Source organism: Acanthopagrus latus, chromosome 1, assembly GCF_904848185.1.
Source record: "Acanthopagrus latus isolate v.2019 chromosome 1, fAcaLat1.1, whole genome shotgun sequence".
In the NCBI taxonomy this organism is placed as follows: domain Eukaryota; kingdom Metazoa; phylum Chordata; class Actinopteri; order Spariformes; family Sparidae; genus Acanthopagrus; species Acanthopagrus latus.
Window position 1 is genome coordinate 11,691,319 of NC_051039.1, and position 12,023 is coordinate 11,703,341.

The 12,023-nt window shown below is 39.9% G+C and overlaps 1 protein-coding gene across 2 annotated transcripts; it reads right to left on the reverse strand.

Annotated features, from left to right (window-relative positions):
* Nucleotides 1-284: 284 nt before the first annotated feature.
* On the reverse strand, nucleotides 285-12,008 carry sgms2a (sphingomyelin synthase 2a). 2 transcript variants are annotated; one of them, XM_037108264.1, is made up of 7 exons: nucleotides 11,868-12,008; nucleotides 11,318-11,592; nucleotides 5,336-5,840; nucleotides 4,336-4,453; nucleotides 3,135-3,288; nucleotides 2,345-2,511; nucleotides 285-1,057 (listed from the first exon to the last, which is right to left on the reverse strand). In XM_037108264.1, exons 2-7 carry the CDS (start codon nucleotides 11,511-11,513, stop codon nucleotides 872-874), a joined length of 1,326 nt encoding a protein of 441 aa, XP_036964159.1. In that variant the 5' UTR covers nucleotides 11,514-11,592; nucleotides 11,868-12,008; the 3' UTR covers nucleotides 285-871. The 2 variants fall into 2 exon arrangements, with proteins under 2 accessions (XP_036964159.1, XP_036964168.1); XM_037108273.1 differs by lacking the exon at nucleotides 11,868-12,008 and having other exon boundaries at nucleotides 11,322-11,442.
* Between the last annotated feature and the right edge of the window lie 15 nt (nucleotides 12,009-12,023).

Below are 12,023 nucleotides of genomic sequence, written 5' to 3' on the forward strand. Positions count from 1 at the left end.
CATTAATTCCTTTCTTGCTTTCTCTTATCCATTGGCGTTTCTAATGATACCTACTATGAATAAACTAGTTCATTTGAGCAAGCTGACCTAACCATACACTAAATGAGTCACCTCATTGCCAGTTATCTGTTTGATTATCTGGGATTTGTGAGAAAAATACATTCTGAAAAGTTGAAGTGATCCATTAGATATATAATGTCTAAAACACCCAGCTGCACTGTATTGCATAATGATGACTTTTAGTAATGATTCATTCAAACAAATAAAAACTCACTGAAGACTTATTTTGGTTACAGTTTAATTACAATGCTACAATAATGAGACTACAGCTATGAGACACACCCTCAAGGCTACGAAAATGAATACAATAATAATAATAATAATAATAATAATAATAATAATAATAATAATAATAAAAAAACTCATAGAAAAGGAAGAGAAACAAATAAACAGAGAGTCATTATGGCAGTTTTGGAACACTTTCTGACATTAAACACACTAAGGCACCTTGTGACTTGAGCACATTGATATCATATTGAGGTAAACCCCGTCAACACATACAGTATGAAAGAGTTGCGTGAGCAGATCTAAAAATAAAACAAATCTTGCAAACACTGCAGCGAATGCTCTGTTCAGGAATGAAATTCACTAGAAGTTGATACAAGTATCAGCTACAGAAACCACGACGGCTGTAGAGGAGTTCGTCTCATAAATAAATTACACCGACAAGAACACACAGAGACAGAATGATTATCCTTCTTGACACATTTTTGCGGATAACACTTCGTTCATAGCTATGCATTTGGTATCATTATGTTCCTGTCCAGCAGACAATCAATGGATTATCAGGCAACACTGCTGGGTATCAGGGTCACTCCTCTCGTGTGCTCTGCACCATGGAGTACTTCTTGCAGGGGTTCTTAAGGCAGGCAGGAGGCCAGGTGATGGGCCAGCTGTAAGAGCACGGCACCGCGGTCTGGACGTTCCTCTCCAGGAAGTTGAACAGCGGGTTCCACCAAGTGTTGGTGAGGTAGTTGTTGGGTGAGCATTTCAGAGTCTGTCAGGAGGATAGAAGTTAAGATATAGAATAATATTGGTACTCATAAAAGATTTTGCTTATATATTTCTTTCCACACAACACCATCAATGCTTTCTGTCACACTGTGACAGGTTTATGTCATTTATAAGGTTATTTTGTTGTGATTGCATGTCAGATAGTTCTATTAGTTGTAACACAATGACCAAATGCAAACCTCTGTTATTGTATTGGGAATGTGACATAAAACTTTTTTTTTTACCGATGTCATACATTTGCATTTTTAAAAATTTTTTTCATACCTGTTCATCAAGTTATGAGATCCTAAGCGCAACAAAAATGATCCCTTTAAATGCTTAAATAAAAGAATGAGAGGCTGATTCCTTAGGATATTGATGTTTTTTAAATTTACCTTGTTTTGTAGCTTATATCTCTTTTTAGAAAGTAAATTCCCTATGCTTGTTTATTGTTTTGTAAAATGTGATGCTTCCTTCATAATGGTTATGATACATAAATCTAAGATATCAAATCACCGTCCTCTTCATTTAACTACAATAATTTGAATAGAGGAACTAAAAAACAACATCATATTCAAATTGAAATCAGCAGCCATGTGTTTATTTTTTTTTGTTTTTTTTATTAAACATATTAACCATGTGGCATATGTATTTGTTTATCTAAAAGGCTCATATTAAAAATGTGTCATCTTATATCACCTCTTTGCTAGATTGACCCTCTGGACCATATCAAACTTGGTCTAATGTCCCTTGAAAGTCCCTTGAATTCCTACTGAACTTGGTTCTGGTCTTACTTTTTATGCCCAGATTACCTTGAACTCCTTACAAGGAGTTTTTCATGAGCTGTATGTTTTGAACATTTGTTCACTTATTCTTGTATCTCATAGGCTACTACTTTTAATCATTTTATGCTATTTTAACTTTTACATTGTAAGGTGGGCTGGACCTTACGTGTGTTTTAAATTTAAATAAAATGAAAATTCTATATAAATACATATTTAAATGTATCTTTAAAATAATTTTGGTTGCCTTTTTAATTTTGGCCAGTAGAGGGGGTAATTCACTTTGTTGAAAAGCCAAATATGGCATGACATCCAGAGTATTCTGACACAGTCTAAAAGTATGTCTTGTACTTTCTGTAAATACACAATTATATGTAATATATAGACTCTTTCTTTGAAATAGAAATGTAAGCTATGAACAGTAAATCTCTCCATGCAAAATGATTAATGTGTAACAAGGTTTCAAAGCGAGGTGAGCTGCCGCCGAGCGCTCGGCTCTGTGTTCACACCTGTAAGTTGGCCATGGTGTGGTACCACCAGAACAGGCGGGAGGTGATGAAATAGGCCACGACCACATCCACGCTGTAGTGCTCGTGTGCTACCAAGATGCACACCACACCCACGGCGCTGAGCAGCCAGCACATCAGATGGTACCACCAAAATGACCGTGGCGAGTCTGGAGAGGGAGATGAAGAGACCGGAGTGTTGGCAATATTTATGACAACATCTATTTTTGGTCTGTTCGTCCATGTTTCCACTGTGAAAATAGGGCAGTCTGTATAATATTAGGGTAATTTGCCAAGAACAGCGAGTTTACTGTTACTGAATTGTTACACTGAGAGTTGTTTTAAAATGTTTTGTCTACTTTTACTGATACTGTGGATAAAATATCAAACACGCCTGTCAGCATAGCACAACATAACTCAACAGCATCCGAAACTACAGTCTTCAAAATGACCATAAAGTTGAATAAATACCTCTCTGAGACTGTTTATAACATTATAACTGTCATGAAACCACAAGTTATAGCAGGTCTGTTGTAGGAGATTACATTAGCTTTCCTTAGGCGTGAATAATAAACTGGGCGTATATCCATTAACGTACAACTTTAAAAGACATATAACATATCTGCAGATAATACAAATCATTTGAATGTTATCCTGTAAATCCTAATAGCGGCAACACACGTCACTTATTTGCATCCTGTAGGTACCTAGAAAGCCTGCGTGTTCATATATTATTCATTCACATGAATTATTCCATACGGGGAAGCAAACAAGTGCTGCTTTGAGTACTCACATTCCTTAATGAACAGGTAGGTGAGAGTGAGCATGACGGTGTGTCCACTGTACAGGAAGTCTCCACACAAGAGATGGGAGCTTGTAATGGACAGACCCCCGCCGGAGACCAGTCGCAGGATTCGCTGGATCTTCGCTTGGGAGTCTCCGTGGAGCTGAGAGAGAACAGGAAGGGCAGATAAAGAGACAAAAATAAGCTCCTAATGCTCAACATAACAGAAATAGCTTGGTTTGTTTGACCGACAAGATATTAACAACAACATGAATATTAACACTAACGTTAACATGAACACTAACAAAAATAGGTGAATACTAATGCCTAATTGCTTATCCAAACTTTTGAAGGATTTGTTCAATCCTTCAATTTAGGAGTCTTAGCTGCTTTCCTTGAAACCTTACGACGACGACACGAACATAGCACCTTTACTGCGCTAGAACAACAAATTATCCGGCAGATAATACTTGAAAAACTGTGTTGTTTTTGCACTTTCTTTTTTGACTTTGGATTAAACAAATTTGACATAACATGTGAATTTGTTAGCTTTAAAGGAGCTAGTATGCAGATTTTGTGATCGTTGGACCGACCAAGTGTTTCTGGTCAACAAGCTGTAGCTCTGTACTTAGGATTGCATGAGTGGCGTGAATCTGAATAAGATAAACAAAGATAACTGTAGAGCTCTACGAATCTAGTCAACTTCACTGAAATTGGTGATTTACAGAGCAGGGAAATTGTAGTCAATGAAACAAAGGTAGTTAAACAGAATCATCAGCTACATCTGATCAAATCTTAGGCTCTTGTGCTTGTTGTTGAAATTACAGACAACTCACATCTTGCAAGTAAAGGACAAATCATTTTCCTATGAATACATGTTCACGAGGATCACTTAGCTTCATTTAAAGGTTTTTCATACACAGCCCAAAACATTTCAAAATCAGCCACAGCCATGTCCGACTTCGGATCCTTTTGCACCACATAACCAAGCAAACGACTGCCAGGAGCACATGTTTTTGATCAAAAAGACTGATGCACCTCAATACTGTCGGTGTCCTGAGGCAGTAAAAAGTCAAAATGGCCTTTTCTTTTCTTTTTATTGCTGCCTCACTTGCGTGGTTGTGCAAAATGACTCCCTGAGGGTGCATGAGAGTACACGGCTGAGCAACGACAGCTGATGCACCGCTCTGATGCTCGGCATGCTACTCACCTTCGGAGCACATGTCATATGCATGCCAGGTACGGGCAGGGTGGTGATGTACATCGTGACACAGCGGTACAAGTACAGGGTGCCGATGAGGAAGAAGAACCGCCTGCTGGCTATTGACCTGCAAATGGACAATATTAAAACAACAATTAAGTGCTACATAAAGGTATTGATCTCTTAAATATCAAGTGCTATTTATAAAGACTACAACATGCAGCTGCATTACTAAACTCCAACTATTGTTAGATTGATGTTTCTATACCTTTATTTCCACTGGCAAATTACCAAATGTGGAAGAAAAATTGAATTTAACGACTTTAAAACTTCAGCAGTGATGATCGGGTTTTGCTGTCACCTCTAGAGACCAAAAGTGCTTTCTAAACTAAAAAACTTTTTGAACAGTAACACAGAGAAAACACCACGTAAGTAAGGAAGGAGATTCAGTTTCATCACTGAAGGCACTGATAGACTTTTATATGACAACCCAGCTGCCGAGATAAAAAGCATTTCTGCAAACCACTGATACGTTCACATATGGCAATATACCATCTTGACATGTCTACAAAACAATCACGTTTTTGACCTGACTTCCGTGTTGGGAAGAGGAGGGGAAGGGGTGGAGTTACAGGCAAGAGGGCGGCCAAGCCGGCCTCTGCAGTTTAGGACTAGGTTTCAACACTTGTAAGAGGTGCACCGTTGGATACTTTGCAGGAGACTTCAGGACAATATCAAGCCATGTTTGTAGCAACAAAAGAAATTGATATTTTTAACAGGGAGTCAGAACATCTCCAGCCTTGTTAGTGGCGACAAAACTGGGCATTTTAGACTAGACCCCGGGACATCTTTGATGACCAAAACATGCGTGTTGAGCCAAATCAGGATCTTTTCCTAACATTAACCAAGTCGATACCACAATAGCAACAATAGATACCACAAAAATACAAAATATTTCCAGACTTGTCCTTGCAGCTGACAGAGAACTTTGCGTGTCATAGGCTCTTACTTGTATCTGAAGAAGAACAACTGGATCAGCCAAATGGCCAGCAGCACCATGCCATTGATCTCTGTCACTGTAAACGCCCACTTGACCCTGTCGACATAGTCAAAAAACTTATCAGGAAGAGGCGGGCTGCTTTCTTTGGGCGGGACCCTCTCGTGGACGATAGTGATGACAACTGTGGTTAGGACCAAGTTAAAACCAGCATAGAAGAAGGCGATTACGGTCTTCCACCACTCCATGGGCAGACGATTGACCTTGGACTCCGGCACAGAGATCTTCACGTAGTCGTTATGCCTCCCTATGCCTTTCCGAAAGCCCCTCTTTGTGTCCTCTGTGCCCGAGGTGTGGACAGGACATGTTTTACCGCCGCTGGGTGCAGCAGCACCCTCCATGCCTGGCTTCAGATTATGAGTGGCAGAGTCCCTTGCATCCACAAGCTCCTGTGATGCCATGGGTGCCTGCACAGTCCATCCACAGACACCACTCCGCTGGGTTGAGACTTTTTTAGCTGCCATGAGATAGAGATAAGATAAAATAAAGATTAATCGCTCCCACACCGGGGAAATTCACTTGTTACAGCTGCTCAAGAGGCTGAAGCAGATGTTAAAAGAAGATTGGGGTGATGGATAAATGACAAGACAAAATGAGAGGGAAAAAAAGGTTGGAAAGTGACAAACTTGTTTGGAAAGCACAAGCATGCTATTATTAATTGTTGAAAGATAGTAGTAAACAGGTTCTGCTTGCTTGCTTGCTTTAGACTGCCAGATCACCATGATGAGAAACAGGGAGGAGACAAACTATCATTTACTTTTGTTTCTACTCCTTATCCTCGGGATTAGCAAAGAAAGAGATGGAGCTTTTATTGATGCAAGGTTCTGGATCCCGCTGGCTGAAATGTCCATTTCAGACTGAAAAGCTCTTTATGAGTTTATAGCAGGCGGCTATTCTAGATGTGGTTGTATAAGTTAACACTGTGTGTTATATTTTCCTTTCCCCGGACATTCAACAGAACCACCATGACAGTTTTCTGTTTGGACGTTCAGTCATATTCTTATTTTAGGCCTTCCAAAACTCTTTCCGCCTCACTGCTTTGGTTTTATGATTTTGTCCTCAACAGGCTGCCTCTAAGGTCGCAGCAGTTTTCATGGTCAAACATTATCTGTTGCAGCAGTGGAATTTGCCTGCTCATTTTTTGGGAATGCAAAAGTAACTAAGCTAAATAACACTAAACAAAACAGACTGAGATTGAAAGCTCTGTCTTGACCTTGTAAAACAGCAGTTGGCAAAAGCAACCTGACCACCAGCATCATTTAGCAGCTGTCCTGGGTGGAGTTCGCACAGTCGCCATGGAATTTGAAGAAAACCCTTTTTTTTTTCCCTGAGCACTTTAAGGACGTCTTGTCAGTGGTCACACTGAAACTCAATGACAACTGGGCAGAAAAAGATCATGAGATATGATTGGAAGCTTGTGCTATGCTAAGCTAAACAGAAATAAGAAGCTACGCTAACCTATATCAACCTAAACTGAAGTTCAATAAAAAGTGAGCTAAACTAAACTAAAGCGACAGGGTTGGGGAAAGGACTTCTTGTCAATGGTGTCATTAAAATTCCACGACAAATTAGGAAACTCCATCTGCTGAAAAACATCAGGATGAGATACGATTGAACGTTCTAAAATAAGCTGAGCTAAATTAAGTTAGGCTACACTGTACCAACCTTAACTACTGGTATATAATAAAATACTGGACGGATTGTTGGGCTGCAGTGAAAGATTCATAATGACAGCCAGAAGAAAAACAACATTGTTGATCTCTGCTCAGTTAATGACTTGAGAGAGCACAATAATCATTTTTGTTCTTTCATGTCTAAAAGGCTTCAAACAGCTCCATTAATGGATTTGAGGATACTGCTATCAGCCCCGGAATGCCTCATAATAAATGCCATCTGGGATACATACAGAATGTCATGTTTACTTGTAGGCAAAACCTGGCACGAGGACAAAAAGATGGGATGGAAATAGAGTGTGGCTGGACACAGGAGGGCTGATGAAAGTATCAGTTTTCTCAGAATCAATTTTCGGGAAAATATTACAGTAGAGAAAGATTTATAGCAGAATGCCCTGTGACTAACCTGTAGCAGATTCAGCCCTCTGTTATGCAACTGATGGATGGCTACAGAAAACGAAACCTGACAGACGTTAAGGACGTTACAGGGGTCATAAGGTATATTAATACTGACCAAGATGGCAAATAAGATCAACAAGAGCAGACAAACAATATAAGCCAATTACACTGCCATGTCTCCTCTGTTATTAGTGGGATTATGTTGCAGCTCTGTGGTTAGTTATACTGGCAGGTTGTGATCTTACATGTCAGTGACTGTCAGTAACTCTGTGGCTGGTGTCTACATCACGAGTGTGGGAAATTGTGTTTTTGGAGTAAAACATAATTCCCGAAGAATCTCAAAGCTCAGTTGAACCTTGTAAATTTGAAGAAGTCTGTACTTTAGATTAATATAGAAGAGACAGAGTGTGGCGCTGTATGTAGTGTGTCATCTAAAAGCTGTAGGTGGTGGTAGCTCAGAGGGTAGAGCGGGTTGTCTCGTGATTAGAAGGTTGCTGGTTGCTTCCCCTGCATGTCAAAGTATCATTAAGAAGAATGTGGTGTATGTGGCAAGTATTGTAAAGCGCTTTGAGTGGTCAGTAGTCCATTCCATAGAAACAAATCATGCTGTTGCGACTTAATTGACCTAAAAATATCTGATAAGCCTAAATACGATTTAGGTAAGGAACAATATACTATGGTATGGATCAGTCCGATAGGATAATACCGTTGCCATACGGTATAATTTGATACGGTTCGAGACAATGTTGCATGCAGGAATGTTGATGTCTTTGCGGTTGCTTGATTGTTCTTGCAAAAAAAAAAAAAAAAAAGAAACTTTGAACTTTGAATGGACAATGAACTTCTTCCTGTGTTTGATTTTGATTTTGATTTTTTGTCACATGGCCTCCATACTGACTTTACTGTCCAAAAGTTTTGGAAATAGAAGATACGTTCTGTGTTGGGGTGGACTTTTCATTTAAAGAAAAAGAAAAAATAACCTGGTAGTCTTCATATCATCATATATTGTTTGTATATGACATCTCCCATGTCAGATACAAATCACATGGGAGATGTTTATTTTGTAGTGTTTGCGCTGAGGCTGCACATGTGTATTGTACATGGGAGGTCAGGAGAGTGTGTCCATTAGACTAGTTTTCCATTGCTCCTCTCCTCCCTAGTGTACAGTACACAGTGTTTTCCCACCAGCCGGAGCACCATGCACTCTGAAGGGATGGGTGGTGATGGAAAACTGGCAGAAAAACCTATTCCACATGGTCACAGGGCTGTAATGGATAACTTGGCTGCCTCTGCTTGCTCAAGCTATTTCAAGAGAAGCCTCCCGGTTGCCTTGAAGGCTGTATTTTACTCCAGGGTTACCAAGGCTTTGACTCCATTTTGGGGCCTTCATAATAACATGCTACTACTGCTGTCCACTCATTTTCTCCTTCACATCATGTGGACTGTCTTCATTAAAGGGATGGTTAAAAATAAGTCACACCGAGAGGTGGCCCTGCCCTCTTGGAACTGGTTACAGTAAAGAGAGGAGTCGGCTGTTGTAAAAATGTACATGCTGTAAATCAGGCCTGTAAACTGCATGTTCAGAAGTGCTCCATTTCTTGGTCCTAGTTTACAGATAATCACATAGTTTCAACAAGTATAGTTTAAAAGTCTCACTGAGGATGCAATGTAAGTATCTAATACAAGTCTGTTTAACACTTTGTACATTGCTGTTTGATGTGATATAATAAAAATATAAAATATCTCCTTGATGGCTTTGTCATTCACCCTGCTGCTGTATGGCAAAAGATACAGAACTATCCGCTGCCATATGCTATATGAAATATATATATATTTTTTTGTTTAATGAAGCTGAAAGGGACTAAAATTTAATTCTACAACCCTGGTGTCATAAATGAACCTTTAAGCTTTTTATTAACTTTTAGTTCAGACTAACCCCAACCATACTTGGTTTAGAGCTTGTAAAACTAACATGTAAAAGTAATCAAACTAGATTAAAAACCATGCTTTGAGGGTTAAGCTACAACAGGGAACTTTCCTTTTCAGTGTCTTTGTTTTAGTGGTTGTACTGTACCACCAGATTAAAGAGCAGCTCCTTTCCTCAGGCTGTGAGACTCCTCAAGTCATCCTCAGCATTTTTATTACTAATCCAACTCAGATAAGTAAGAACTGGTCCTGCTGACTGACATGCATTCAGAATAACTCTCTGATTATACATAAATCGCTAATATTTTTCGCTGATGGTCTCTTTTGCTTATGTAGACTATAGAAAATGATCAGTGTTAAATTGAGACTGTTTCATAACCAGTTAAAAGTTCCTTGTATGTATTTGTGAGCACTATGTAGCTACAGTAACAAAAGTGAAATTGCTCCTGAGTGTGACGTTATATGACTGTAAGATCTACATTGACTAGTGTTTACTGCTCTATCTGGTTCAGCTGGTGGCTAATTTTAACCACTGTGCACTGTAAATGAGTTCACTGTGTAAGAATGCATCATATTATACGAGCTCATCATACATTATTTGTATAGCTGTCTTATTCTTATCTGTTGACTGAATGTACTGAGTAAATGGGACAGTGCTTTCCTTTGGAATTGTAGTGGAGTAGTAGTATAGTCAGTCAATTTTGTATCCAAGCAGAGTGCATGAGTATTCAATTTCATCTACTTATTAGTATTGGAAGCAGAAGCAGTAATAGGTGGTAATACTATGCAAAGAAGAAATAAACTTGTGGTACCATATGGTGTGATCTTAGTCACACTAACATCATCATTGTCATCATTAGCAGTAATCCTGCATATTCATTTACCAGGAAACAAGCCATGATACAAAGGACTATGAGCAGATGTTTGAACCTCTGGTTTCACCACAGTGATGTTCACTTCCTGCAACTGGATCCCGCGCATAAAAGTTAGTTAGTTCACTGTGGAAAGATGTTCGCCAAAACATATTCTTTGTTGACAGAACAAATCATTTCTTTTTTTCCAGACAGAGGGACTGCCAGCTTTGTGCCACACAAGCCAAAAAAGGTCCCACTGAACATGAAGCCCGGCCACCCCTTCTTTTCTTTTCCTTTCTTTTTCGAGGCACCACGACCACATGTGGGGTGGATCTGGCAGTAATGTGAGGTTCAGGACTGGGTGTCTCCTCCGCCTCCCATATATTACAGGGCAGCAGTAGTCTGTCACACATGATGTGTGCGCCGCAGCCGGTTTTGAAGTTTACTTTTGGGGTGTAGCACAGTGGCCCCCCACACACACACATACTGTTAAAAACCATCTCCCTTATATGAGGCTGCTGGGTGGGGCAACAGGTCATTACATCTCCTGTAATTAAGCCCTCTCATTTTCAGTCACAGCTAATGCAGAAACTGAATTATTCAAAATGGAGTTAAAGGGGAAATGACAAGCACTGTTTGTGCACTAGGTAATCTGTGTGTACTCAGAAATGATGTTTTGCATTCAGAGCATCATATGACAACATTTCCATGTATCCCTGTGCAACACGTGATGCTATAAATACCCCCATAATGATGTGTATAACTGACATCATCATACCATAAACACCAAGTCTTCTGGCTCCTACCAAACCAAATCTAACTTTTCTTTTTCTTTTTTTGCATGGATTCATGCCAATACACAAAATCGAATACTGATGTCAAGAATTCACAACACATGCATTTCTGTATCTATAAGCAAGACTGACAGAGAAAGTTGAATGTCATCAAGAGTATCAAATCCACAGCATCATGTCAGAGACCACACATTGACGCCACAGTTATAAAACAGGATAAAACGCGACGTCATGCGAAGGTGAGGATTCAGACACACATGTTGCGCGGACAGTTTCACAGCATCCTACCTGCCTTCCTCGGGCCTCCTAGTGCCTCTTCCTGCACTTGCAGTTCCTTGAATCCCTGACGCGGCTGCTGTGCCTCGTCTGATCGCTCGCTCTGCTCAGGCTGGACTGCTACATTACACGACACGGCCGCTCGCTTTTGAGAGTGCGCTCCTCCCCGAAGCCCCACACTGTACGGCCTATTCTCAGCTCCATCCATCCATCCTCTGTATGCCCAGCCTCCTCATCCTCCTCCTCCTCCTCCTGCTGAGCATCCCCTTTAATTCCAAGGAGCTGTCCTGTAATCAGCACAAGCATCGCCCTGTAACTCAGTAACTCAGCTCATTTCAAAATAAGCTTTTTGAAAAATCCAGCTGAGGATTTTTTTTTTTTTTTTTTGGAATGAATGTGAATGAGATAAATTTGGTTTAATTTGATTTTTCTTTCTTTTTTAAGTAATACATTAATAAAATCCACATTTTTAATAGATTTGCTCATTTAGAATTAAGTCAGAACACATTTTTCTACTACGTGATTAAATCTCTCTATATATGTAAATAAAACCGTATCCAACCCCAACTGCTTTGTAAGCGCTGGTCCCGGATCAGTTGAGTCATCGAGCAAGTCGCTATGCTGTGACATGCTGAACGAGACGGCACTGACATCAGATCAGTTTCTCGCCGAACCGGCCGCGGACCTGACCGAATGAGGAAATGCGTCATCACGTCGC

What these genes read in the sequence shown, in the direction of transcription:
- sgms2a (XM_037108264.1), bottom strand. Translation starts at nt 11,513, where the DNA reads ATGGATGGAGCTGAGAATAGGCCGTACAGTGTGGGGCTTCGGGGAGGA. An exon ending in TTGTTCTTCTTCAGATACAA is followed by an intron (nt 4,454 to 5,335) that starts GTAAGAGCCTAT and finishes GTCCATTTGCAG; the next exon opens with GTCAATAGCCAGCAGGCGGT. An exon ending in ACACCATGGCCAACTTACAG is followed by an intron (nt 1,058 to 2,344) that starts GTGTGAACACAG and finishes TCCTCCTGACAG; the next exon opens with ACTCTGAAATGCTCACCCAA.